This window comes from Pongo abelii, chromosome 1, assembly GCF_028885655.2.
Source record: "Pongo abelii isolate AG06213 chromosome 1, NHGRI_mPonAbe1-v2.0_pri, whole genome shotgun sequence".
Taxonomy (NCBI): domain Eukaryota; kingdom Metazoa; phylum Chordata; class Mammalia; order Primates; family Hominidae; genus Pongo; species Pongo abelii.
Window position 1 is genome coordinate 43,166,784 of NC_071985.2, and position 24,469 is coordinate 43,191,252.

Here is a 24,469-nt window from a genome sequence, read left to right on the forward strand (position 1 = left end):
TGAACTGCTGAATGACTAGGTTGAATGACCTCCTCCCACCTCATGTCAGGCCACTCAGTCCTGTCTATAATGTCTTTCCTCTGTCTTCTGGTAAATCTAATTCTTTTAGTTCCCATTGTCATTATCCAAGTTTCTATTATCCCTCTGAATTATTGTAGCAGGCTCGTATATAGTTTCTTCCATGCTAAACCACACTGAGTACTGCTGCCAATGCCACTGGAAATCATGGTTTTCAAGATTTCATTGCCCTGCCTAAAATTGTCAATGGCTCTCTTTGACCTGTAGTTTGAACTCCTTGGACTGGCATTCAAAGCCTTCTATACTCAGGCTTCAGGCTATTTCCACATATTTCTCCCATTGCTGGTCAAAAGGAAGTCTCTGCTGTCGGACTGTCCCCATGAGTGACATCTCTAATGGGGACAGAGGCAGGAAAGGAACTTGGAATCAGATAATATGGAAATCTTCAAAAGATATTTCTTTAAGATAAGAAACAGATGGCTAATTGAGAATCCTGGCAGCAGGTAATTAAAAGAACATCGGCCCAATTCTTTCCCCTCTATGAAGCTCTCCTGACTCACTTTTCATGAATCTGTTTTTTTTCCCAAGATCCTATAGACAACAAATTGTCTGTACCACTCATTACATTGCTATCTAAATTGTAACCTGCTTTGGGAGTCTATGGTCTGTCTTTCAGCTGAGATGTAAGAAATCTAAGATCTTGAACCATATTTTAAGCTTGCTCTGCAGGCCTTTTATACTGCCAACTTGAATACCGAGCAATTACAGACAATAAAGTAATATTATTAAACTGAACTGAATGGGTTGGTAGTGGTTATTTGTGGTCCTGAATTTGAGTAAAGCAATACTTTTTTTTTTCCTTCAGTCCCTGAAAGGTCAGGTAGACTATGTGGTTTTCCTTGCCTGAGAACTCAAAGGTCCAGAAAGACCACTGAGTCTGAGAGCAGCAAAAAGAGAATAGTTTTTCTACTCTCCACCCTCAAAATGAACATCAAAAGAAAAACAAGGTCATGGGAAGAGGCAAGGCAGGAAGGGATGCAATGCTTATGTGGGCAGAAGGCTTGGATTATCTTGGCTTTGGAGAAGAGATGATTAAAGTTGGAGACTGGATCGCCCAGTTTGTTTTCTGTATTTCCTTTCTAGCCTATATGATAACATACCGCTAAAAAAAGATTAGCTTAGAGATTGCAAAGACCACCCTAGCTGGGTGAAGGCACAAGACACACGCTCTTCTACATGAACACAACCAGATACCTTCTGACCATAACATGACTTTGCAGAGCACTTTGTTCCCAGGTTTTACTGATGCCTATAGCATTCTGAGAAGGAACAGTGAGGGTATGAGTAATTTCATTAGTGTAAAGATGAGGAAACTGAAACTCAGCATGGCGAAAGAACTCCACTGAGCCAGCCAGGGCCCAGGCGCAGGCGTAGCACTGATGCTCAGCTAAGCTCTAAGACAATGAGCAAGACAGAAGAGGAAGAAAAAGAGAAAGCAGCAGGGGGAAAAACCCTCTCTCCTTGCCTTAGATTAAATGGAAGTAGGGTATTTCCAAATGAAAGCATTGGCTACCTAGTCATCCTAAAAACAAGTGATTTCCAAAAAGACAACAATGAGATTTTTAATTGCTTCTAGATGTACAAGAACATAGTCCAGGGGAGAGTCAAGACAACAGCCAGCTGGTCGTGGTGGCTCACGCCTGAAATCCCAGCACTTTGGGAGGCCAAGGCAGGCAGATCACTTGAGTTCAGGAGTTCAAGACCAGTCTGGCCAACATGGTGAAACTCCACCTCTACTAAAAAAACAAAAAACTTAGCTGGATGAGGTAGCCCACGCCTGTAATCCCAGCTATTCGGGAGGCTGAGGCACGAGAATCACTTGAACCCAGGAGGCAGAGGTTGCAGTAAGCCAAGATCGCACCACTGTACTCCAGCCTGAAAAAGATAAACTCCATCTCAAAAAAAAAAAAAAAAAAAAAAAAAAAAGAAAAAGACAACATAGCCAAAGAACCATAAGGAATATATGAAAAAGCTATGGGACAGCCAGACTACAGACTGCTGTATGATCATATAGGCAACATTTAAAAGAAGATGCAATGACATGATAAAAATGCTTCTCCAAATATTAAATGAAAAAAATTACACTAAGCTTAATATACAATGTAACTCTCATTTTTAAAAAAATGTGTACAAAAAAGATTGGAAGGAAATACATCAAAATATTAATCATGATTCCAAGTAATTATTATTTTCTTTTAATTATGTTTTTACCCACAATATCTTGAAAAAAAAGTTACTACTTTTTAAAATTTTTTCTTTTCTTTCATAGCCTTAACTGAAGCTCAGTATTACTTTAACAATTGAAAAAACCCTACGCTGAAGGGTTTCTTGTTTGTTTGCTTCCAAATTAAAGGAAAACTGAAATAAAAATAAAAAATAGAAGATGTTACTTCTCAGTCCTGTCCCTGGGCCTTACTAGTAACTACTTAGCTTACCAAGAGGATGATTCTGGGAGCTCTTGAGACCATGAAGAGGGATGCTCTGAGGTTCCTATGGTCTTTTAAATAATTAGTGCAAATAATTCAAATTAATCTATAACTGGAAGTTTCATATTGAGTAAATGCTGGGAGAAGCTGGATGTAGACCCAAATGATTTGTAGAGAACAGAGAGAAAGGAAAAAAAAAGGAAAACAAAACAAAAAGCCCCAAGGGCTGGGCTTAAAAGCAAAGAAAGGTAGGATCCAGTAGAAAAACTAAAAGACCAGAGAAAGTCCAGTATTGCAAGCAAAGAAGATGAAAATGAAAAAAAACTGAAGATGCTGTGTCAAAAGAAGGAAAACTTAAATTTTGTCCTCACTTTAAATAAAAATCATGCTCAGACAAGCAGGGAGGAATTCAAAGGAAAAGTCTTGACAAAAATAAATAGGAGAGTCAACAGAAGCCTGTCCTGCAACAAGGGAGGCTAAAATCAAAGGTGCTACTCTCTCTGGACAAGCTGGGCAAGAAGCAGAATCAGAATAGCACAATGGAAATTCTGACCTCACAGAAGCACAGCAACGTATGACTGCAGAATCCATGAGCCATTAATTCCCTGCACAAGCACTGGTTCTTTAGCTTACCAATATGACTGCCACCTTCCTACATGCAAGGCAGCAGAGCATGATGCTGTGAAGAGATCAGGGGAAGCCAACTGCCTAGGCTTGAATCCCATTTCTCCCATCAACCAGCTGTATAATCTTGAGTAAATTGCCTAAACCCCCTGCCCATGCTCTTATCTACAAATGGGGATGATAAAACCAGTACTCATCTCAAAGTGTTATTGTGATGAGATTAAACAGGTTAATACATGTAAAACACCTAGCACAGTCCCCAGGCATGGTTAGCACTCATTTAGAATTATGCTTTTTTAAAAAAATTATTGCTGTGATTCTTAATAATAACAAATTGATATCTACTCAGCTTGCACACTATTCGTGTGTGTGGTTTCTCCCAAGACTAACATGTTTTTACAAACTACTATTTGCATGGTGCCTGATGAGCTGTATTAACAATCCTCTTCTTTTCTCAGAGAGGCATTTTTATTTTATTTATTTATTTATTTATTTATTTATTTATTTTTTGAGTCGGAGTTTTGCTCTGTCACCCAGGCTGGAGTGCAATGGCACAATCTTGGCTCACTGCAACCTCTGCCTCCCAGGTTCAAGCGATTCTCCTGCCTCAGCCTCCTGAGTAGCTGAGATTACAGGAATACACCACGACGCCTGGCTAATTTCTGTATTTTTAGTAGAGACAGGGTTTCACCACGTTGGTCAGGCTGGTCTCGAACTCCTGACCTCAGGTGATCCACCTGCCTCCACCTCCCAAAGTGCTGGGATTACAGGCATAAGCCACTGTGCCCAGCCTCAGAGAGGCATCTTACAGTCAAGTAAGAGAGGTACAGAGATGACAAAAAGGAACTTGTCTAAAATTATCAACTGATATTAAAATTATCAGACGAATGACTGAACTGGCACCCAATATTTGTAGGCTGGCACCATGAATAACACCTTACAATCAGGTTTCTATCATGTGATTAAAAAAATGTAACTAGAAAATGGAAGGGTCAGACTATCACAACCCTATTCTACAGGGTGCCAATATTAGCATCACTATCGGTAGACTAACTAGATGTTATATATTTCCTGCTCTGATGCTACATGAAGTACTAACATCACTTATTATGCATTTTAAGTCACTTGAATCCACTTGGACCTTTAGAACCAACTTCCAATTTACAGGAAATATGGGATACAGGCAGAAGCTTAACAACACAAATAAACAACCAGACAAGTCTAGAAGATGGGAGATTTTGCAGGACATCTGGCTTGGTCTCTTCAACAAATCAGTTTCATGGAAAGAAAATAATACTAGATTAAAGTACACTTAAGGGACATAAAACCGTGTGCATTAGATACTGGCTTGGACAAACTAGTTGTCAAAGAGATTTTTTGAGTAATTAATTAAATCTTTACATGGCCTGGGTATTAGATGAGAAAAGTTTATTGAAATGTAAAGGAGAAGGTCTTGACTAAAACAGTAGATTACAAAATAGTATGTACAATAAATCTGTTTTTTATATCATATTTTTGCTTCCTGTATTTTTAAATTTTCTATAACATACATCTACTATAAAATTTAAAAGATTATTCAAAAGAATAAAGAAAAAGAAGGGAGGGAGGCAACAAGGAGAGGGAGAAGGAAAGTGGAAAAGGAGAGAGAGAGGAGAGGAAAGAGAAGGCAGAAGGGGAGAAGGAAGGTGGGGAGGGAGAGAGACAGAGGAGGGAGAAAAGGAGAGAAACAGAAAAGGTTTTGAATTCACTATTCTTAAAGCCTGGCTTGTGACCAGGTTCAACCATACATTGGAAAGAATAACTTCCCAATATAATATTCATAGCAGCATTATTTATAACATACATAATAGCCTCAAACTGAAAACTACCCAAATGCCATCAACAGTTGAACAGATAAAACTAAAAGTCTCATGTCCTAGGAACCCCCTCAGCCCAAGGCAAACAGGACAGCTGGTCGTCTTAGGCGCTGACCACTGTAAGGAAGATAGAATTTGGCATTCAAAGCCTGCCAAGTTAGAGGGGCTTGATAAACATCTTGGGCTTCCCATGGAAACCCCAGAAAGGCCATGCCTTAAGCATATGGTATATTCTAAGACGAAGGGCAAAACCAAAATATACCCACTGTAACAAAGTATAAAGCCAAGCCCCTACAAGTTCAAGGTGATCAACCAGTAATTTAATAGCCTCCTAGAATAAAACTTCATACTCTTCAGAGGAAGATAAGTACACCTAGAGTTTCTATGACATATTATCTATGATGTCCAATATGCAATAAAAGATTAGTAGGCATGTAAAAAAAAGTCAAGAGGAAAGTCAATAAACAGACCCACAGATAATGTCAATGTTAAAAATAGCAGACAAGAATTTTAAGTAATTGCCAACTATGTTTTAAAAATATCCATACAATAATTGGGAGGCTGAAGGGAAAGGATCACTTGAGCCCCAGAGTTCAAGCCTAGCCTGGGCACCAAAGCGAGACCCCATCTCTAAAAAAATTAGCCAAGCATGATGGTACACACCTGTAGTCTCAGACACATGAGAAGCTGAGGTGGGAGGATCGCTTGAGCCCAGGAGTCTGAGGGTACAGTGAGCTATGATCACACCATTGTACTCCAACTTGGGTGACAAAGTGAGTCTCCATCTCAAAAAAAAAAAAAAAAAATCTGAAATAAAAAAAATTCATTGGATGGCATTTATAGCATCTTAGGTGAACAAAAGAAAGAACTGGTTGTTTTATTTATTTATTTATTTATTTTGAGATGGAGTCTTGCTCTGTCTCCCAGGCTGGAGTGCAGTGACACAATCTCAGCTCACTGCAAATTTCACCTTCCGGGTTCAAGTGATTCTCCTGCCTCAGCCTCCTGAGTAGCTGGGATTACAGGCACGCACCACCATGCCCAGCTAATTTTTGTATTTTTAGTAGAGACGGGGTTTCACCATGTTGGCCAGGCTGGTCTCAAACTCTTGACCTCAAGTGATCCACCCACCTTGGCCTCCCAAAGTGCTGGAATTACAGGTGTGAGCCACAATGCCCAGCCAAATTGGTAAACTTTAGAAATCATCTAAACTAAAGCATACAGAAAACAAAAATTTGAAAAAAAATGGACAGAACATCAACAAGCTGTGGGACTGAATCAAGTAGTCTAACATACATACAATTGATATCAAAGCAAAACAGGAAGGAGAGATCAGACAGAAAAAAATACTTGCCAATAATTTTTCTCAAATTGAGGAAAAATTTGATATTTTTCCTACAATTTCTACAAATTAGATATTTGACAGATCAGGGATGGTCTGGATATTGTATTTAACCAAGCCAAATGAATACAATGAAAACCACGCTTACACTCTTATGATAATCAAAGTACTAAAAACCAAAGATAATGAATAAATATTGGAAGCAGCCAAATAAAGAAGGGCTAGGCATGGCAGCTCACGCTTGTAATCCCACCACTTTGGGAGGCCAAGATGGAAGAACTGGGATTGCTTGAGCACAGAAGTTTGAGTCTACAGTGAGCTGTAATCATGCCACAGGACTCCAGCCTGGGGAACAGAGACTCCATCTCTTTAAAACAAACAAACAAACAAACAAAAAGATGATATATTACATACAAGTAAGCAATAATAAGAACCTAAGAACCACAGCTGATTTCTCATCAGAAATAATGGAGGCCAGAAGACAACGAATTACATATTCAAATGGTTGAAAAAAATTATCTGATTCCATTTACATAAACAAATTTTTAAAAGGGCAAATACTTATATTGTGTTAGAAGTCAGGATAATGGTTATCCTTCAGAGAGTAATGACTTGAAGTGGAGAGAAGGAGGGTTCATGGGATACTAGTAACATTCTTTCTTCATCTGGGTGCTGATTACATACCTGCATTCAGTTTGTAAAAATTCATTGAGCTGTACACTTTCTAATATGTGTACTTTCTCTAAGTATTTTATACTTTCATAAATAGTTTAGGAAAAAAACTTTGCAAAAATAGATGAAAGATTCAGAGAAAATACACATCTAGGGCCTACTACAGTGGGAGGTATTCACAGTGTGAATTTTACGAAAGGTTACTATTATTACTTTGTCATCATCATCATCCCACAGAAAGTTTTGAGAGACCTAAATAAACCAAAAATCCCCAGCTCCCTTGGGAGGCAAATCTTACTCCTCAATTTGATTTTCAAGCTCTTTTAAGCACCTAGCAGCATAATGCTGTGTATACAGTATTCACTAAAATACTTATTGACTATATAATCTCCTAATTTAGGGTAGTATTCCAATACAAGGTTGCATAGGGACACTTTTATTTTTTGTCTACTGCACCTCTCTTTCCCATATTCCTTCAGATTCCCTTAATAATCCTTTGATTTATAAAAATCGAAGTACTATTATACTTTTGAAAGTTCTAAATATAGCACCTTGAGCTCTTTTAGAAAAGGCAGACACCTAAGAACTAAAACACCAAAAAGGCAAACACACAAACTAACCTAAGCAAAAGACTACAGACATCTTTGATGCACACATTCCCTTTGAGCTGCACCTTCCTAAGTCTAAATAAAAGCCTGGACCACCCAGAGAGCAGCCTCAAGGGAGAGCACACAGATGCTGCTGACCCAGTGTCACAGAAACCAAAGCTAAAACACCCCCAACAGCACGAGCTGCAAAGCTCCCCTCGGTGTTGGCTTTGGCAGCAAACCTGATGCCCCTTATCAGCAGAGGTACCTTTGAAGTAGCTGGCAGCCTTCCATCCCCTACTCAAATAAGCTCAGCTTCACATCCTATTCTTTTCTCCAAAGAGGATCTTTTCATCAGATATGAGAGAATAAAGCTCAATTAATTAGAACAGATTTTTGCTACCAACAAGATAAATTGGGCAACTGGAACAGCTGTCTGTAACGCACTGTGCAAACGCTGTTAGTGACCATGCTATAATGTGGAGGAAATTCAGTCCAATAACAGATACTGAGTTCAGACGAGCAGGAGGGATATGGTAGACGGGGAAGGGAGGGAGGGTTAAATCACTCATCTACTCCTTCTCCCAAAGAGTTAAACCCTTTCTTAAGCGGGCAGAGCACAGGGACACAACCTTTGGAAAACCATTCTTTTCCTCCATTCATTCAATTCACAGCACCTACCAGGGACATTCAACTATACCAGCATTGTGGGTCACTTCTTCTCCTCTTCTTACTTATGACCATCACACCACCCAACATGCCTTCTCACAGTTTCATCATCCACTCTCCTCACACATGCCAAACAGCTGGACTCAAGACACGCCATAGGAAATCCTATCCCAGTCCAAAGGGATACCAAACAGACAGGTAATATGCACTGCTTTTAGTTTTAAATCTCATTTATCCTTTTTAACTACCAGATTCATTTCCTTAGTGCCAAAAGAAATATGACTGTTGTGGCAATTCTCTTGTGACTGATTCACTAATGGCAAAAAGACATGTTTCACATCTCCAAGGCCCTGGAGAAAAGTATTAACTGAGCCTCTTATATTCCTTCCTCAGCACTCTTCTTGCATTCCCCACTTCCTGCAGTGTGAAGGAAGTCAGATTCACCCTTTGTCACCAGATTTATTTATCTGAAGCTAACTTCACCCTTCATCACCCTCCAAGAATAAAGTAGGAAACCACAATGGGTTGCCTAGAGAAACTAGCCTAGATGTTTTAACATTGTCTGTTGCAGAGGCAAACATGGCTCACATACAGATAGACAGGATCTTAGGGCATCAGATATTCTCTGTGCTCTGCAGTTTCCCCAAGATGGAAAACAGTGCAGCAGTGATTCTCAGCCCTAGCTGTAGGCAACAATCACCCAGGCCCTACTCCAGAGATTCTGACTCAGTTGTGCTGGGGTAGAGTCTTGGCATGGGTATTTTTTAAATTAGATCAACTTTATTGAGGCATAATTTACATAATAAAATGTACACATTTTAAGTGTATAATATGATAAATTCTGTCTAATGTACCACCATGGTCAAGATTAGGTAACATTATAAAAATGTTATAAAGCATTGTTTAAAATGTTATATAATGTAGGCTATAAAAACCCTACAAATTCCCTTGTGTCCCTTAGCAGTCAATCCTTCATCCCCATCCTGGCCCCAAGGCAATCAATGATCTATTCTCTATCACTATAGATCAGATTTGTTTTTTCTAAAATTTTATAGAAACGGAATCATACAGAATGTATTCATTATGCTTGGCTTCTTTTTATCAACATAATGTTTTTTGAGCTCATTTATATTGTATCAGCATTTCCCTTCTTATTGCTGAGTAGTATTAATATATGGATACACTACAATATGTTTTTCCATTCATCTGTTGATGGACATTTGGGTTGTTTCCAGTTTGGGCTATTATGAATAAAGTACCTAAGGCAGCCGTAACAAATTACTGCAAACATCGTGGCTTAAAACAACATACATTTGTTCTCTTAGAGTTCTGGAGGTCAGAACTCCAAAACCAATTTCACTGGGCTGAAACCAGTGTGTCAGCAGGGCTGCTTCTGCTCCAGAGGCTCTCAGGAAGAATCCGTTTCCTTGCCTTTTCCAGCATCTAGAGCTGTAATCATTGGCTCATGGCCACTTCCTCCATATTCAAAGCCAGTGGCATAGCATCCTCTCTCTATGACTCTGCTTCCCTCTGCTTCTATCACATGACCTTCCTCTCTTTTATCTGTAATCTCCTTCTTATGAGGACACTTGTGATTGCATTTACAGCCCACCCGGCTAATTAAGCATAATATCCCCATCACAAGATCCTCAAATTAGTCATATCTGCAAAGTATTACATGCATAAGGTAACATTCACAGGTTCCAGAGGTTAGAATATGGACCTCTTTTTTTTTTTTTTTTTTTTTTTTTTTTTGAGGGGGGCATTACTCAGCCTATCACAAAAGCTTTATGAATATCCAGGTGCAAGTCTTTGTTTAGACATATGCTTTTATTTCTCTTGGGTAGATGCCTATAAATACCTGGAATTACTGGGTCATATGACAAGTACAAATTTAATGTCATAAGAAACTGCCACTATTTTCCAAAGTGGTTGTACCACTTTGACACTCTCACCAGCAACATATGAGGGTTCTGGCCAACTTCCTTAACACTTGGTATTGCCAGATACCTAGTGAACGTATGGTATATCTTCTTACAGTTTTAACTTGCGTTTCCATCATGAGTGATGATATTGAGCATATTTTCATGTGTTGATTAGCCATTTATATATTTATATATTTATATATTTTATATTAAATATATTAAATATTTATATATTTCTATTAGTGAAATGTTTATTAAAACCTGTTTCCATTTTTAAAAATTTGCATAGTTTGTCTTATTACTGAGTTCTCAGAGTTCTTTATTCTATATTCTGATATAAGTCCATGTCAGATATATATTACAAATATTTTCTCCCAGTCTGCGTCTTGTCTTTCATTTTGTAAATAAAGTCTTTCCAGGGACAAAAGTCCAAGACTTGATGAAGTCTGACTTATCCTTTATAAAATTTTATGGTTCATGCTTTTTATATCCTAAGAAACCTTTGTTTATTCAAGGTCACAAAGATTTTTTTAAAACTCCCCAAGTAACTTTCATGCCCAGGCAAAGTTGAAAGCTACTGGTCTATAGGGAACCTGACTTGGCTTTTTCAAGTTAACCTAAATTTTTGCCATAGAAACTTAAGAGTCCTAACAGCAAAACAGGAGTACAGTTCACTGCAGTGCTCTAAAAACAAGGATGCAACTGAGCCTTAGCACTGTCTGAACTGACCAGCTTCCAAGCTTAAGTGTGAGCAGCTGTGAAGGGCTAGAAACTGATTTGAGAAAGCAAAGTCAGAGGTACTTTTAGTGTGTTCCAGCTAATCAAAAAGAGAAAACGGGATTATCCTCTCTCCTGTAGGAAAAAGCACACCCAAGTTTATTTCAGTTTAAACTGAGCAAGTGGGAAAAATTATTTCTGTTCTTGGTGGGCTTCTTTAGAACATGCCCCTCATGGAGACCACACGGAGATGGGAGTCAAACTTGGCAGTTTTTGGCCATGGTTTTTGAAGCCACCGCATTAAACAAATGAAGGTGGCAGCAATAATATTTGCCCAAACCCTGGTTCCAACAGAGGTTAGACAGACTGAGCTTTCATTACATGAAAGGAGATGTCAGGAGCACCAAACGGGCTCAATTTTCCCTCTCGTCCTAGACAAAGTCAGTCTGTTTTTAAGCTGTGAACAGGAGGCTACTTTCTCCAGATGTTATATTTAGCTAAAAGAATCTCCAACACGGCTTCATGCAAAATGTAAAATATGTCCCAGCAGACATTACCACAAACCAGAGGGCTAGCAAGGAGCCTCCCTTAAGGGGGTTCAATAGCATAGAGGGGCCAATTGTGCAGCCACCCTGACATCCCTAAATTAGCTAAATTAGCTGTGAGCCAGATTTGGGGCCAATTCTCACATTTAATGAGTCCTTGTTTCCCTCTTACAGGGGGCAGAGATATTTTGCCCCTGGGGAGTGTAAACATGCTGCCCTATTTCATTCCCAACTTCCAGCTGCTTGCCCCAACCCCAGGTAAGAAAAACAATCCAATGTTGATGTTCAACATCTCCATACCCTTTGAAGGTTTATGTGCAAAAGAAAAATTAGGTTAATTCTATAACTAAGTGAAATATCTGAATTCAATGAAAAAGAGAAAATCCAGGATTTTCTCTTCTCTGTACAACATACTTAGAGAATCCTAATACAGCATGTACATGAAAACGTTGGATTCTAGAGCCAGGTAACTGGAGTTAAACACTAGCTTCATTTCATTTTTCTTAATCTCTCTCTCTTCTTTTTTTTTCTTTTTTTTTTTTTGAGACGAAGTCTTGCTCTGTTGCCTAGGCTGAAGTGCAATGGCATGATCTCTGCTCACTGCAACCTCCACTTCCTGGGTTCATGAGATTCTCCTGCCTCAGTCACTCGAGTAGCTGGGATTACAGGCACTGGCCATCTTGCCTGGCTAACTTTTGTGTTTTTGTAGAGACGGGGTTTCACCATGTTGGCCAAGCTGGTCTTGAACTCCTGACCTCAGGTGATGAGCCCACCTTGGCCTCCCAAAGCGCTGGGATTACAGGCATGAGCCACTGCGCCCAGCCCTCTGTTTTGTTGTTGTTGTTGTTTTTAAAGAGACAGGGTCTCGCTCTGTTACTCAGGCTAGAGTATAGTGGCATGATTATAGATCACTGCAGCCTCAAACTTCTGGGCTCAAGTGATCCTTCCTGCCTCAGCCTCCTGGGTAGCTAGGCCTACAGATGTGTACCATCATGCCTAGCTAATTTTTTTTTAGGTGGGGAGGGAGGTAGAGACAGAGTCTTGCTATGTTGCCCAGGCTGGTCTTGAACTCCTTGCTTCAAGCGATCCTCCCACCTCAACCTCCCAAAGGGCTGGGATTACAGGCTTGAGCCACTGTGCCTGGCCTGCTTAATCTCTTTAAGCCATAGTTTCTTCCTTCATAAAACAGCGATGATGACAATAGTAACTACTTCATAAAATTATGGTAAAGATTAAAGGAGATAATACATATAAAGTGCTTAACACAATACTTGGCACATACAGGTTCAAAATATAATGACTTCTATTATCACAATTTTTGCAGTGAATCATTAAGTTTTATAGATTAAAAAAGATTTTTAAAAATGTTGACTTTTGCTAGTGACAGACTCAAATTCACATAAAGCACAGGTGTGTACAGCCATACCACAAATTAAGGTATCTTTTCTAAGCCTATGTCCCCAGAGAAATGGCTCCTTTTGCCACTGGAACCAAATGTACTGGTAAAACATATCTATTTTATGTATTTGGATCCCAATTTGGTCTTTCTTCGTTGCTGACATTGTAGATATCAGCACCTGAAATAATGATTCATTCTTCAAGAAATCTGGTCTTCATTTGCTTAAGCTAGCCCTCTGCACACCCATATCCACTTTTGTTTGTCCTTATCTGTGGGATTACAATTTACCTATCACAATTTAACAAAGGTAACCTAACAACCAGAAGGAAGCCCCCAGTGTAGGATCCCCTTATCGTCACAGAACTGTGGTATCCTGAATTTGGAAGGCACCATGGAGATCACATAGACCACACTCTTTTTTTAAAGTTTAGGGAACTGAGGCACAGAAAGAAGTCATTGTCCAAGCTCTCAGAGTTAATAGCAGAGCTAGGCCCAAGAGAAAGAGAAAGGGTCACTTGGAAAAGGCGTCTCCTCCGATAGCACAAAGCAAATCCCCAGGAAGATCCACGTAACTACAGAATGGCTGAGGACATTCCTTAGGACTCTTATCTGATACTATATCTTAACCAGTAGGATTCCAATTCTTCATGTGCAATGACACTCTAAATAAAAGAGGTTAAAAAACTGGGGTGTGATATGAAGAATGTTTCTCAAAAGAGGTTAAAAAACTGGGGTGTGATATGAGGAATGTTTCTTTGCCCATTACTAGAAAGCAGAGAGGCTCTTTACCCAGCCAAAATAGAATGAATCAAATTTTTTTTTTAAGAGTCAGGGTCTCTCTCTCTGTTGCCCAGGCTGGAGTGCAGGGTCATGATTACAGCTCACTGTATCCTCAAACTATCAGGGTCTCTCTCTGTTGCCCAGGCTGGAGTGCAGTGGCATGATTACAGCTCACCGCATCCTCAAACTATCAGGGTCTCGGTCTGTTGCCCAGGCTGGAGTGCAGTGGTATGATCATGGCTCACTGCATTCTCAAACACCTGGGCTCATGCAATACTCCCGCCTCAGCATCCCAAGTAGCTGTGGCTACAGGCACAGGCCACCATGCCCAGCTAACTTTTAAAATTTTTTTAGAGACAAGGTCTTGTTATGTTGCCCAGGTTGTTCTTGAACTTCTGGCCTCAAGCATTTTCCCACCTTGACCTCCTGAGTTGTTGGGATTACAGGAATGATCCATGGTGCTTGGCTCAATCTGTTTTTATGATCTGCCAACCAGCTCCTAATTTAAGAGTTTTCTGCCTATATGGAACGCCCCAAGGGAGGGAGAAAAGAGATTATTCACCCTGTGGGATAGTAATCATTGGCCATTCAACAACCCTAGGCATGTCTCTAATCAACAACAATTTAATAGATCCAAAGTTACCAAGATCAAGAGAAATTCCTATGATCTGCAACTATACACAACAGTATGAATAAATCTCACAAACATAATATTGAGAGAACCCAGACAAAAAAGAGTACATACTGTGCAATTCTACTTATATAAAGTATTAAACCAAGCAAAGCTAATCTCTGCTGTTAAAAGTCAAGACAGTTGTTATCCTTGGGGATTTAGGGTGGGGAGATGACTAGAAGGGAATATGAGGGGGCTTCTAGGGTACAGAAATGTTCTGTTTCTTGATCTGGGTGCTGGTTACACAGGTGTGAATTCAGTTTGTGAAAATGCATATAGCTATTAAATTATGATAGGCATACTTTTCTTCAGTGAAATATAATATATAAACAGTCCTGTGAGAAATAAGTTCTTCCTCACACTCTAGCATAGTAATACACAGCTTAAGGAAGTCAACCCTGAGCCCATGGCTAGGAATATCATTCACAGACGAATTTTCTTCATGGAGGTCATATGCCCCACACCTTGTATACATGCCATGTATCTACCTTTGGTGAAATATGCATAGGGCACTTGAAGAGCCAGGAACACTCGTGGCTTTGCTATCTGGCTGCCTTCAGCATAAGAATCTCTGAGATCTGGAGAGGCTATTAAATTCTCTCAGCTTGGTTTTTCTCTAACCTTCTAAGCCTGGGAAAAAAGGGAGCTGAGAGACTAGGTGAAGTCTAGCTAGGTGAACAGATCTTATAAAAGCTGTTTTCTCAGATGAACAAAGAAAACGGAGGAGGAAACTATCAGTCAAGCCCTTTCCTTCTTGAGATAGTCTAAGTGGCTGTCAAGGTCATAGAGAAGAGCTGTCAAAATTTCACCTAAATAGGTCTTAATTTTAGTCACATACATGCATCACCAAGTATTGCAGAATAATTCAAATTAATGACAACCAAGCTGAAGCTGATGCTGGAAACCATGGAGGAGACGGTGAGAAGTACCCTCACCCCGAAATGAGGTGTGGCCCCAACCACAGCACAGACGGGCTACTAATAATAGCCAGTGAGCTCTGGGAGGAATTATCTTTCTCTGCCTTCTTTTTGTCGTCAGATGATTGTACTCTCAATATTCTGTCTCTAAGACACAGGGAAAGCACCTTCACGGATGCAATTAGGTAGATGGAAGATTCCAAATCAATTATTTGATCAGGCTGGTAATTACAGAAAAAAAATGGGGTATTAATTCTGGATCTAGTGAAATCTGGAAAAATTCCTGAGAACTGGAAAGCTGATCAAGAGCTTTGACTGTATCGACTACAATCCTGTTTACTAGTCTTTTCTCTCATACTTTCAAATTTTAATAATGGATTTTATTAATCACCTGGATTAATCACCTGGAAACTGATGAATTCTAAATAGCCCTCTATAATCTTTTTCTACCTATAACTTATAGGAAGATTATTTGCCTTCTGAAAAGTCTTCCGGGGATGTCAACGCTTGAATGGTAGACATGGCATATCATATACAACGGTTGGGGCCTTCACCGCTATCTGTAACCAAACCTCATGAATAAATGATTCCACTTTGAGCTCAAGCTGAGAAAGCTTAGAAAAGAGCTTCCTGGATTTTCAAGAGGCTAGTTCCATCATTGACAGGTAAGGTGAATTGGCTCCTTAAGATTATCATGATTATTTTGAGTTTTCCTTAGTCAAATTGTTCAACCTATACCCAAGGAAGTACGATAACAATTGAGTTCCGAAAGCATTCAGAGACCCAAAGACAAAGACATACCACGATAAGAATACCACACTTTCGAGTCTACCTTGGCCAAGATAAGACCCTGGGAAGAAAACTAAACTAAAAACATAAACGTATATGAGTTTGCTAAATGAACTAGAATAGGAAAACATAAAATGATAGTGTTGGCCCCTTAAGCTCAACAGCTTCACAAATCACTTTAAGAAAACTTCCCAAAACACAGTTTTTGTTAATAGATGCAGCTTATGAATTATAGTACCAGTCCTGGGTTTATACCTTGCAAATGGTTCCTTTCCCAAGGCTACTATTAATTCAGCTCAGAAAGGAAGAAAGGAATGCCAATTCAAGTATTTTTTTTCTCCGCAAGTATGTGGTAGGGAATGACTAGTGGAAAGCCTATGAAGTGGGCCAATAAGATATTCTTTCTTTTATTTTTTCTTTCCAGCTTTTATTTTAGGTTCAAGGGGGGTATATGTGCAAGTTTGTTACATGGGTAAATTGCATGTCACGGGGGTCTAGAGTATACATAATTTTGTCACCCAGGGAATCAGCATAATACCTAATAGGATTTTAAAAATTGTGTCATTGCTCCACCCAAGAATCTCTGTGACCAGAAATATCTCTGTACCTTTTTAAAGAGTCTTCCTGAGTCCTCGCTGACTTGGACAAATCGAGGAATGATATTATTCAGGTAGATGTCACTCAGGGTGGTATGGTCCCTGCTTTCCCGCTTCACCTGGTTTAAGAGGAGATTCCAGCAGTTGACTGGAGAGAGAACATTCTGATCCTTCCTGTGGAGAAACATCAAGGAAAAGAAGTCATTGTTGATAAGCAGCCAGGGCAACATCTACAACTATAGTCCATGTCCTAAAATCACAGCAATCAAAGCCAATCCAGAAATAAAGACATTTTTCCTGAAGCTCACCTCTCTAGTTTTCTCCTTTTCTAAAAACTCAGTGGAGAAAATAAGCACAAGAAGGAGAGGGAGGGAAGAGGGGATGTACAAGGAGAAACAGGATTATCTGTTAGGCACCTACTATGTTCTAAGAACTTGGTGAATGCTTTATACATATTATTTCATCTCATCTAAGCTCTATCATTTCATTTTAAGGAAAGAACTACCATTATCCCCCTTCTACTGATTAGAAAACTGAAGCTCAGAGAGATTGTCACTTGTCTACAGCGAGTAAGACTAACACAACAAGAGGGCGCCAGGGACTAGAACAACAGTTCTGCATTGTCTAGCTAGACCAGGTCTAAGGTGATTCTGAAGTCCATCATTTTAGCCACTAAGTCATTTGGTTTGTCTCTAGGGTTAGAAATCAAAGTTAGAGATTTTGTCTAGAGACAAAAATCACTACAGCACTATAAAATCCCCACAAATTTATCCATTGTAGGACTTAATAAAGGCAAGTTTGGAGACATATGCCATTAAAATGTTACTGAAAACTCTGGAGTTCCACAGAACACATCTAAGGAAGTTTTGATTTGATTTATTGAGCCATGATCTCATGTCCCATACAATCAAGAATACAAACCATACCTGAACGTATGTGTTCCTAAAATGTCTACAGCTTGAGTGGAGCAGTAAAGTGCTAAACCAAGGTGCTCATTCCCTTTTTTTTTTTTTTTTTTTTTTTTTTGAGACAAAGTCTCACTCTGTCACCCAGGCTGGAGTACAGTGGCACAATCTTGGCTCACTGCAACCTCCGTCTCCCGGGTTCAAGAGATTCTCCTGCCTCAGCCTCCCTAGTAGCTGGGATTATAGGCACCTGCCACCACGCCCAGCTAACTTTTGTATTTTTAGTAGAGATGGGTTTTCACCATGTTGACCATACTGATCTTGAACTTCCGACCTCAAGTGATCCACCCACCTTGGCCTCCCAAAGTGCTGGGATTATAGGAGTGAGCCACCGCGCCTGGCCCTAGATGCTCATTTCTAATGAAAACATTGTGATCCAAAAGAATTATTGACTACCAACTCAGCATTAACTTAAGCAACAGAAAGTTCTACATTTGGAAGTTGGATTTCTTTAAGGAGAGAAACAAAAGTAGGAATAATTTGCAGTACTATTTATCAAGGGATACTGTACACATATCTGGGCCCTCTATACATGTTGTTTGACTTAAACCCCACAACTACCTGATGAGGTGGGTGTTATTAACCACATTTGGCAGATGAGGAAAAGTAGACTAAAAATTTTTAAACACTTTGCCCAAGGTCACATAGCTAAAAAGTGGCAATTCCAGAATTCAAACCAAGCCTATAACTGCAAAGCGAGTACTCTCATTCACTGCAAATAATAACTATCTGTTTCTTTCCCCCTTTCCTCTCTTCCTCCCTCCAGTCAGACTCCTACTACAAAGAAAGTAAGTTGAGAGTAGCTTGGTTATTGAGTCAGTACTGCCTCCATTCAGCACTAAAGGCCAGGCACTTGTGATTTGTAAAGTGTGAAGGTCAACTTAGAAGGCTTTTCCAATTCTATAGTAGTAACTATTAACAAATAATCATGCCATACTTACTTGGACTTCAGAACACATCACACAAATCAAATATCTGTCTAACCCAAACCAAGAAGTTACTTCAAACCAATTAATATTAGAGTCCAGATTGAAACTGTTCTAAACCTGTATCCAGGTACTCACCCGCTGCCCCAGGCATCACTGTTCTGTAGCCAAAATCACTAACTCTTAAGAGTGCCAATCACTGTGACAACACTCACCTTTTTAGGGAAACTGAAAGATTTCTATGGAAATCAAAAACATACCAGCTGAGAGGAAGAGAGACACATAATTAATTTACTCCTTTCAAAATGTTTAGTGTCTGGGGAAAAAAAAGTGAACAGGAAACAATCCTAAATTCAAAATGGTAAGATATTTGAACACATGCATTCCATAGCATCTGATGTTTCCATTGCAAAAAAACTTTCAAAATGATTCTAATTAGATTTCAGTTACAAAATTCTAAACAACCTAATTTACATTTTAATCAAGTGGTGTCTCTCGGCAAGATACCCATGTCCTCAGTAAGCATGCTTTTTAAAGGGGCAGATCTCATGAGACTTTACATTGACAATTAGTTTCAATCTATTTCTTAAGGGAGAACATGGATTGCGGGGGGGTCTATACTGGTTCTTTCCCTATAGCACTTTACATACACACAAATGATGCCACAATTCAATTCCACAAATGTACACACATTTGTATCTTAAATGAACAAGGCATGGTGTTAGGTGCTCTAGTGGTTATAAAAGTGCAAATGCTGCAATATAGTAAGGGAGACAAAGAAAGACCTATAGTAAAGTAGAACTTTAATGGTGGTACAAACAAAAGGCCAGCTAGCTCAGAAAGGTAAACTGCAGATCAAAAGAGGAAGCAGAGGAGGCAAAATCAACCTAACACCATGGGAAAGGATGCAGAGCACATATCCCCAGGGTGTCCTCAAAAGAAAAGATGAGTGAACAAAGATGGGTCAATAAACAGGATGGCTGGAAGCAGAAATCTTTTAAAATAAAATGCCTTATCACTTAATGCTAATAAGTTTTATTAAGAACTTGTAAGGTGTGGCTCACGCCTGCAATCCCAGCACTTTGGGAGGCCAAGGCAGGTGGATCACTTGAGACCAAGAGTTCAAGACCAGCCTGGCCAGCATGGCAAAACCCCGTCTCTACTAAAAATACAAAATTACCTCGGTGTGGATGGTGCACACCTGTAATCCCAGCTACTTGGGAGGCTGAGGCAGAAGAATCACTTGAACCCTGGAGGCAGAGGTTGCAGTGAGCTGAGATCATGCCACTGCACTCCAGCCTGGGTGAGAGCAAGACTCTATCTCAAAACAAAAGAAAAAAAAGAAAAAAGAACTTGCAAGGTGCTATAAGTACTTTTACCACATGTATTTATGTCCATCCTTACAGCATTTTGTGCGATAGTTACAGTATTAGTACTGGTTTCAGTGAGCAGGAGCTTTTAAACTGTGTTCTGAGATACTCTGGAATTAGCAGAAAATCACATTTCAATTTAAAAAACGGTGACTCATCCATTCAAATGAGCAACCCTCACTGACATGAGCAAGAGACCCAGGACCCAGTTTCCCTGCATTAGATACCACCGCAATGTCTCGCAGGCTGCTAGCACTGTTTTATGTAAACCCTGGAAGAAAGAATCACTGTATGCCTTGGAACTTCTGAACAACATGCTATTGATTAGAATACATGTAGCTTTGCATAGGTTTATTTTTTCATTCAAGCCTGTGTGTGCCTCCTCCAATAAAGCTGTACAGGTGAGCCTATAACTTGACACACAGCAGCAAGGTTCAATCACATGCCGTAGAAGGCTCAAGGGCCTAGGCTGCGTTCATATTAGACTGTGGCTGGGTAGCGAAAATCAACATGCTTAATATCATACCATCTCATTATCAGTTGTTGCAATGCCTATTATACATGTTGGGGCTTATCCAATTAATATTTATGAAGGGGAATAGCTGCTAGGTGATGATAGTGACTCAACTTTAAAACAAAAATATCTTCTTTTTTCCATCTAAATCAATTTAAAGCTCAAGATTACAATAACTTATCTATGCTAATCAGAATTTTCTTGATATTGGACTACCTAAACCAAAACCAGATGCTGAAATGAATATAAAACTATAACTGATTCATAATCCTGATCTCAATATTTTTAGTTCATGAAAACAGCCTCATTGTTCTCATTGACTGACGGTATAATAAGTACTCTATAAATTTGTACTTTAAAAGTAGATTTATACCAGTAAAAATACTGCTTTGATCTGTTTCATATATTGAGGCTCTATGCAAGATTTTTATTTTAAAAAAGGAGTCTATGCTTAAAAAACCAGCACTAGATCCTGTTGTCTGTTTCTTCTAGGAGTTCTCAGCCTCTCCTACTATTAATGCAGCTTTTCACACGATATTTCTGGTCCTTTGAGTCTGTAAGCTTTCTCAGACATATTCTTCCACTCAACTGAGGTGTTTTAATTAATTCATTTATTTATTTTTGGGTAGTGGCAGAGCAAGTAAGGTAGAGAGAAGTGGGAGGAGGGGATCACAAATATACAGACAATTTTTCCAGCCAACATGAACAAAGATGAAACACACTTCAGGCTGGAAAATAAGCAAGGCAACGAGACGTGATTTCATAGGGAGCATATTAAGGCTCTGCTAGAGTGGTTTCCTGCTCCAGAAGCTTTGCAGCCTCATTTTATTTGGGACCGCTGGAGCCAAGGGAACTTCGTTTGGTTAGGAGATTGAAATTTGTCTTTATATCTTTTCCATCTATCATTTGTTTGCACAGTCTCTTTACTTTCCCCACCCCCAGAGCCTTAGGTTGTATAATACTTGGGCCTTTAAAGGAAAGGGTCTGCATCCCTTAGGAATGTGCTGAACAGCTGCAAACCTCCTCAAACACTAATCCCTAAAAAGCAGACAAAATATCTAGGAGTATTTTTCTTACTTAAAATTTTTTTCAGGAGGAAGATCAAGAAAAACATCATACTGTACTTGAGAGGGAATGACTCTGGAGTCAAAAGAAAGGAGACCCGGAAAGTCACATGCTGCCTGTACATCTGCAGAAGACATTATCACTGTAAATGCACTGAAAGAGATAAACCTGCATAGCTGAATCATTAGCTTCGAAGACGTTAGCCCAGCTTTTCTCCCCCAACTTGGACTATCTATGGACGTTCAACAAACTTAGCAACAAGCGCTTAAAGGGATTTCTCTAAAATATCCATGGTGAAGAGCCAAGTCCATAAAGGTCCAAGTTGGCCTCTCTATTATGGTTCTTTTCCATATCACCTCTGTTTGGTTTAGATCATCTCATCTATAAAATGGACACGTGCCCTATTGGTATACATCTCACTCCTCAAAGATCTTCAAAGTATGGCTGTAAAATCCTGGAAGCTCTCCTGACCTAAGGTGCCATTTAATTAATAATTGCTACGTTCATGGCTGTGCAGATGGAATGCATGGCATGAGGCTGGCATTGCTGGAATACAGCTTGAGCTTCTGCATTGCTATAATGAGGCGTGTTTCCTTTTGGGCCAATAGTCTCTAAGTTGCTCACCTCTCAGGGCTGTTGTGTGGATCAAATGAAATGATGGATGCAAAAGAACTATGCCAACAGTTCAGCACTATACAAATGTGAAGAAATATTATTATTTTTATTTCCAAACAAACTAGGACTCAGCTTTCATCAATTTCCAACATGCTTCTCACCCGGCTCTGGGCCAGGGCCAAGATTGCTGCCTGCTGAAAATGCACAGCCTTCAGCAAATAATGGTTGGAGTAAGACAGCAGCAACAGGCAATTAACAAAGCAGCTGTAAGGCTCTGGGAAGACGTGAGAGAGATACCAACGGGAGAGCAGATTTTAATCTCCCACTGTCCTTTCCCTAAGGGACAAGGTAGAACAATCAGTCCTGCATTCCACACTGGGAACTGTGTGCTGAGGTTGACAGAAAGGAATCCAAAGGGAGCACAGATTGCCAAAACCCTAGATGCTTCAGCAACTTATACTAAGCTCCCATCCCCTGTCTCAGAATTCCTATCAAACCTGCCAATCTGCATAGAGAGATGGCAACTATCAATACATCTAAGCAGAATTTAATCTCTCACTTTTAAAAACAGACCTATCTGTGATGATAGACAAAACTTAAAGAGTTAAATACATCATTCAATATATGTTACTGAACATACAAGTATGTGGTGAATAAAAAAAAAAAGGTATATGCATGATAAAAGGAATCATTTAAGTGATGGTTGGACAGAGAACTTGTGACAAGAAGGAGGTTGGATTTTTTAACCTAAATTCCCTCCTGGCACCTTGATTAAAATGAAATGAACTGAGGCAGCCAAAGGGATTATTTTATTCAGATGAGTGTTATTAGCCTTTCTGGCTTATTTTCTCTATTATGCATTTTGCTGATGCTGACAGAAGCAGGCAGGCTGGATAGAGAGGCAAAGCTGCAGCGGATTTATGGTCTGACAGTGCCATGCATAAAATCAGACCCTTGCTGACCCAGATAAGCCAGAGGATGGATTGGATTTGCTGGGGAAGGTGTTAAAAGAAGGAGGGGGTAAAAATCACCAAGGTAGGAACTGACTTGAAAACGATTCTGCCTGTAATGGTGGATGCTGGTTTTGTGACCCAGTAGTACAGCGGCAGCCTGAAGGTATCTTTCAAAGACAGGCGGGCAGGCAGGGGGTGGGCACACTTCTCTGGGCTTATCACAGCTTTGGCTTCAGTGTTGCCAGCAATGAGATCAGAGGAGGAGAGTTCAGAGACAGAGAAAAGTGCCAAAGGCAAAAATAATATAGTCTACATATGGAGAAATGAGCTTTCAAATTTTCAGGGACAAGTGAGTACCACAAATTGTCTTCGGTAGCCTAGACAGATGATTAGAAAGGATTCAAGCAGTGGTAGACCCACCTTCTCAAAATAGCCTAAAGTGTCCCCTATAATCAGGTTTGGGGGAAGGACTGTATGAAAATAGGATTCTTGTGGCTCTGGATTAGTTCCATGGAGCAGAACCACACCCTTGAGAGAACAGCATGCCCAAGAGCCGGACCTTAGGAATCTGCTTTGAAGTAGAGAACTGGACTAGTACCGTGTCTGACATCTATTAAGTGCTTAATCACGATTTCCTGAATGATTATAGGACCAAGGTTCTTGTGGGTTAGGTCAGAGAACTAGGAATGGCCCCCAAATATAAGCTATTGTAGACACTAACTGGAAATGTCTCTATCAATTTATGTTGAGAGATTCTGCCTTCCTTTCAACCACCCCTATGGCACGGTGCTCACAGCAGAAAGGAGGCAAATGGAGGGTCTTCATATCTCTTAAGATAGATCTATGGATCCCATAAGACCAGACATGGGGGTCTACACAAGATTTGAATCTCTGCCATCCACATTTCTTGCCTAGTTTCTGATATCTTATTGTCCAGCCTCCTTCTCTGAGTCCCTGATGTCTTCTTATTTCATTCATTCATTTAACAAATATTAATTGAGCATCCTATTATGGGCTAGCCACTATTCTAGGAATAAAAGGATCAACATTCTTTTTTCTGACCTGTTTCTCCCATGTTTGCAGACTTCCTGGATCCAAGACATGGCTTTCCTGCTCCTAAACTGGGCATCAGCCACAACCCACACCTTATCCTGGTCTTGTGGCTTGTGTGTACATTGGCTTGGATGAACCCACTGCAAAACCCTGATTTGGCTGACTTAGAAAATCTGCCTGCCCACCAGCTCTCTCTATAGCTTCTGTAGACCTGGGACCTTCCCTTTGTTTACATCCCGTGTGTTAGCACTAGCATTCCCAGAACTATAGGGAGGAATGAGTAAAGAGGCTTTTAAACCCTCTTGGTACAATCTACATGCTACAATGCCACCCCAATATAATCCATAGAACTAAGGGCCTAGAAATTCACTTAGGTATTAAATATGCTCCCTGAAAGCCCCCCAAAATAGGCT

The 24,469-nt window shown here is 39.8% G+C and overlaps 1 protein-coding gene across 9 annotated transcripts in view; it reads right to left on the reverse strand.

Moving 5' to 3' along the window:
- Positions 1 to 24,469, reverse strand: part of SRGAP2 (SLIT-ROBO Rho GTPase activating protein 2) — a 252,155-nt gene that overhangs the window by 104,311 nt on the left and 123,375 nt on the right. For all 9 annotated transcript variants that reach the window (XM_009238566.4, XM_024238793.3, XM_063725571.1 and 6 more), the window contains exon 4: positions 16,607 to 16,769. In XM_009238566.4, the coding sequence (XP_009236841.1) occupies positions 16,607 to 16,769 (163 nt within the window). The remainder of the gene's footprint in view (positions 1 to 16,606; positions 16,770 to 24,469) is intronic.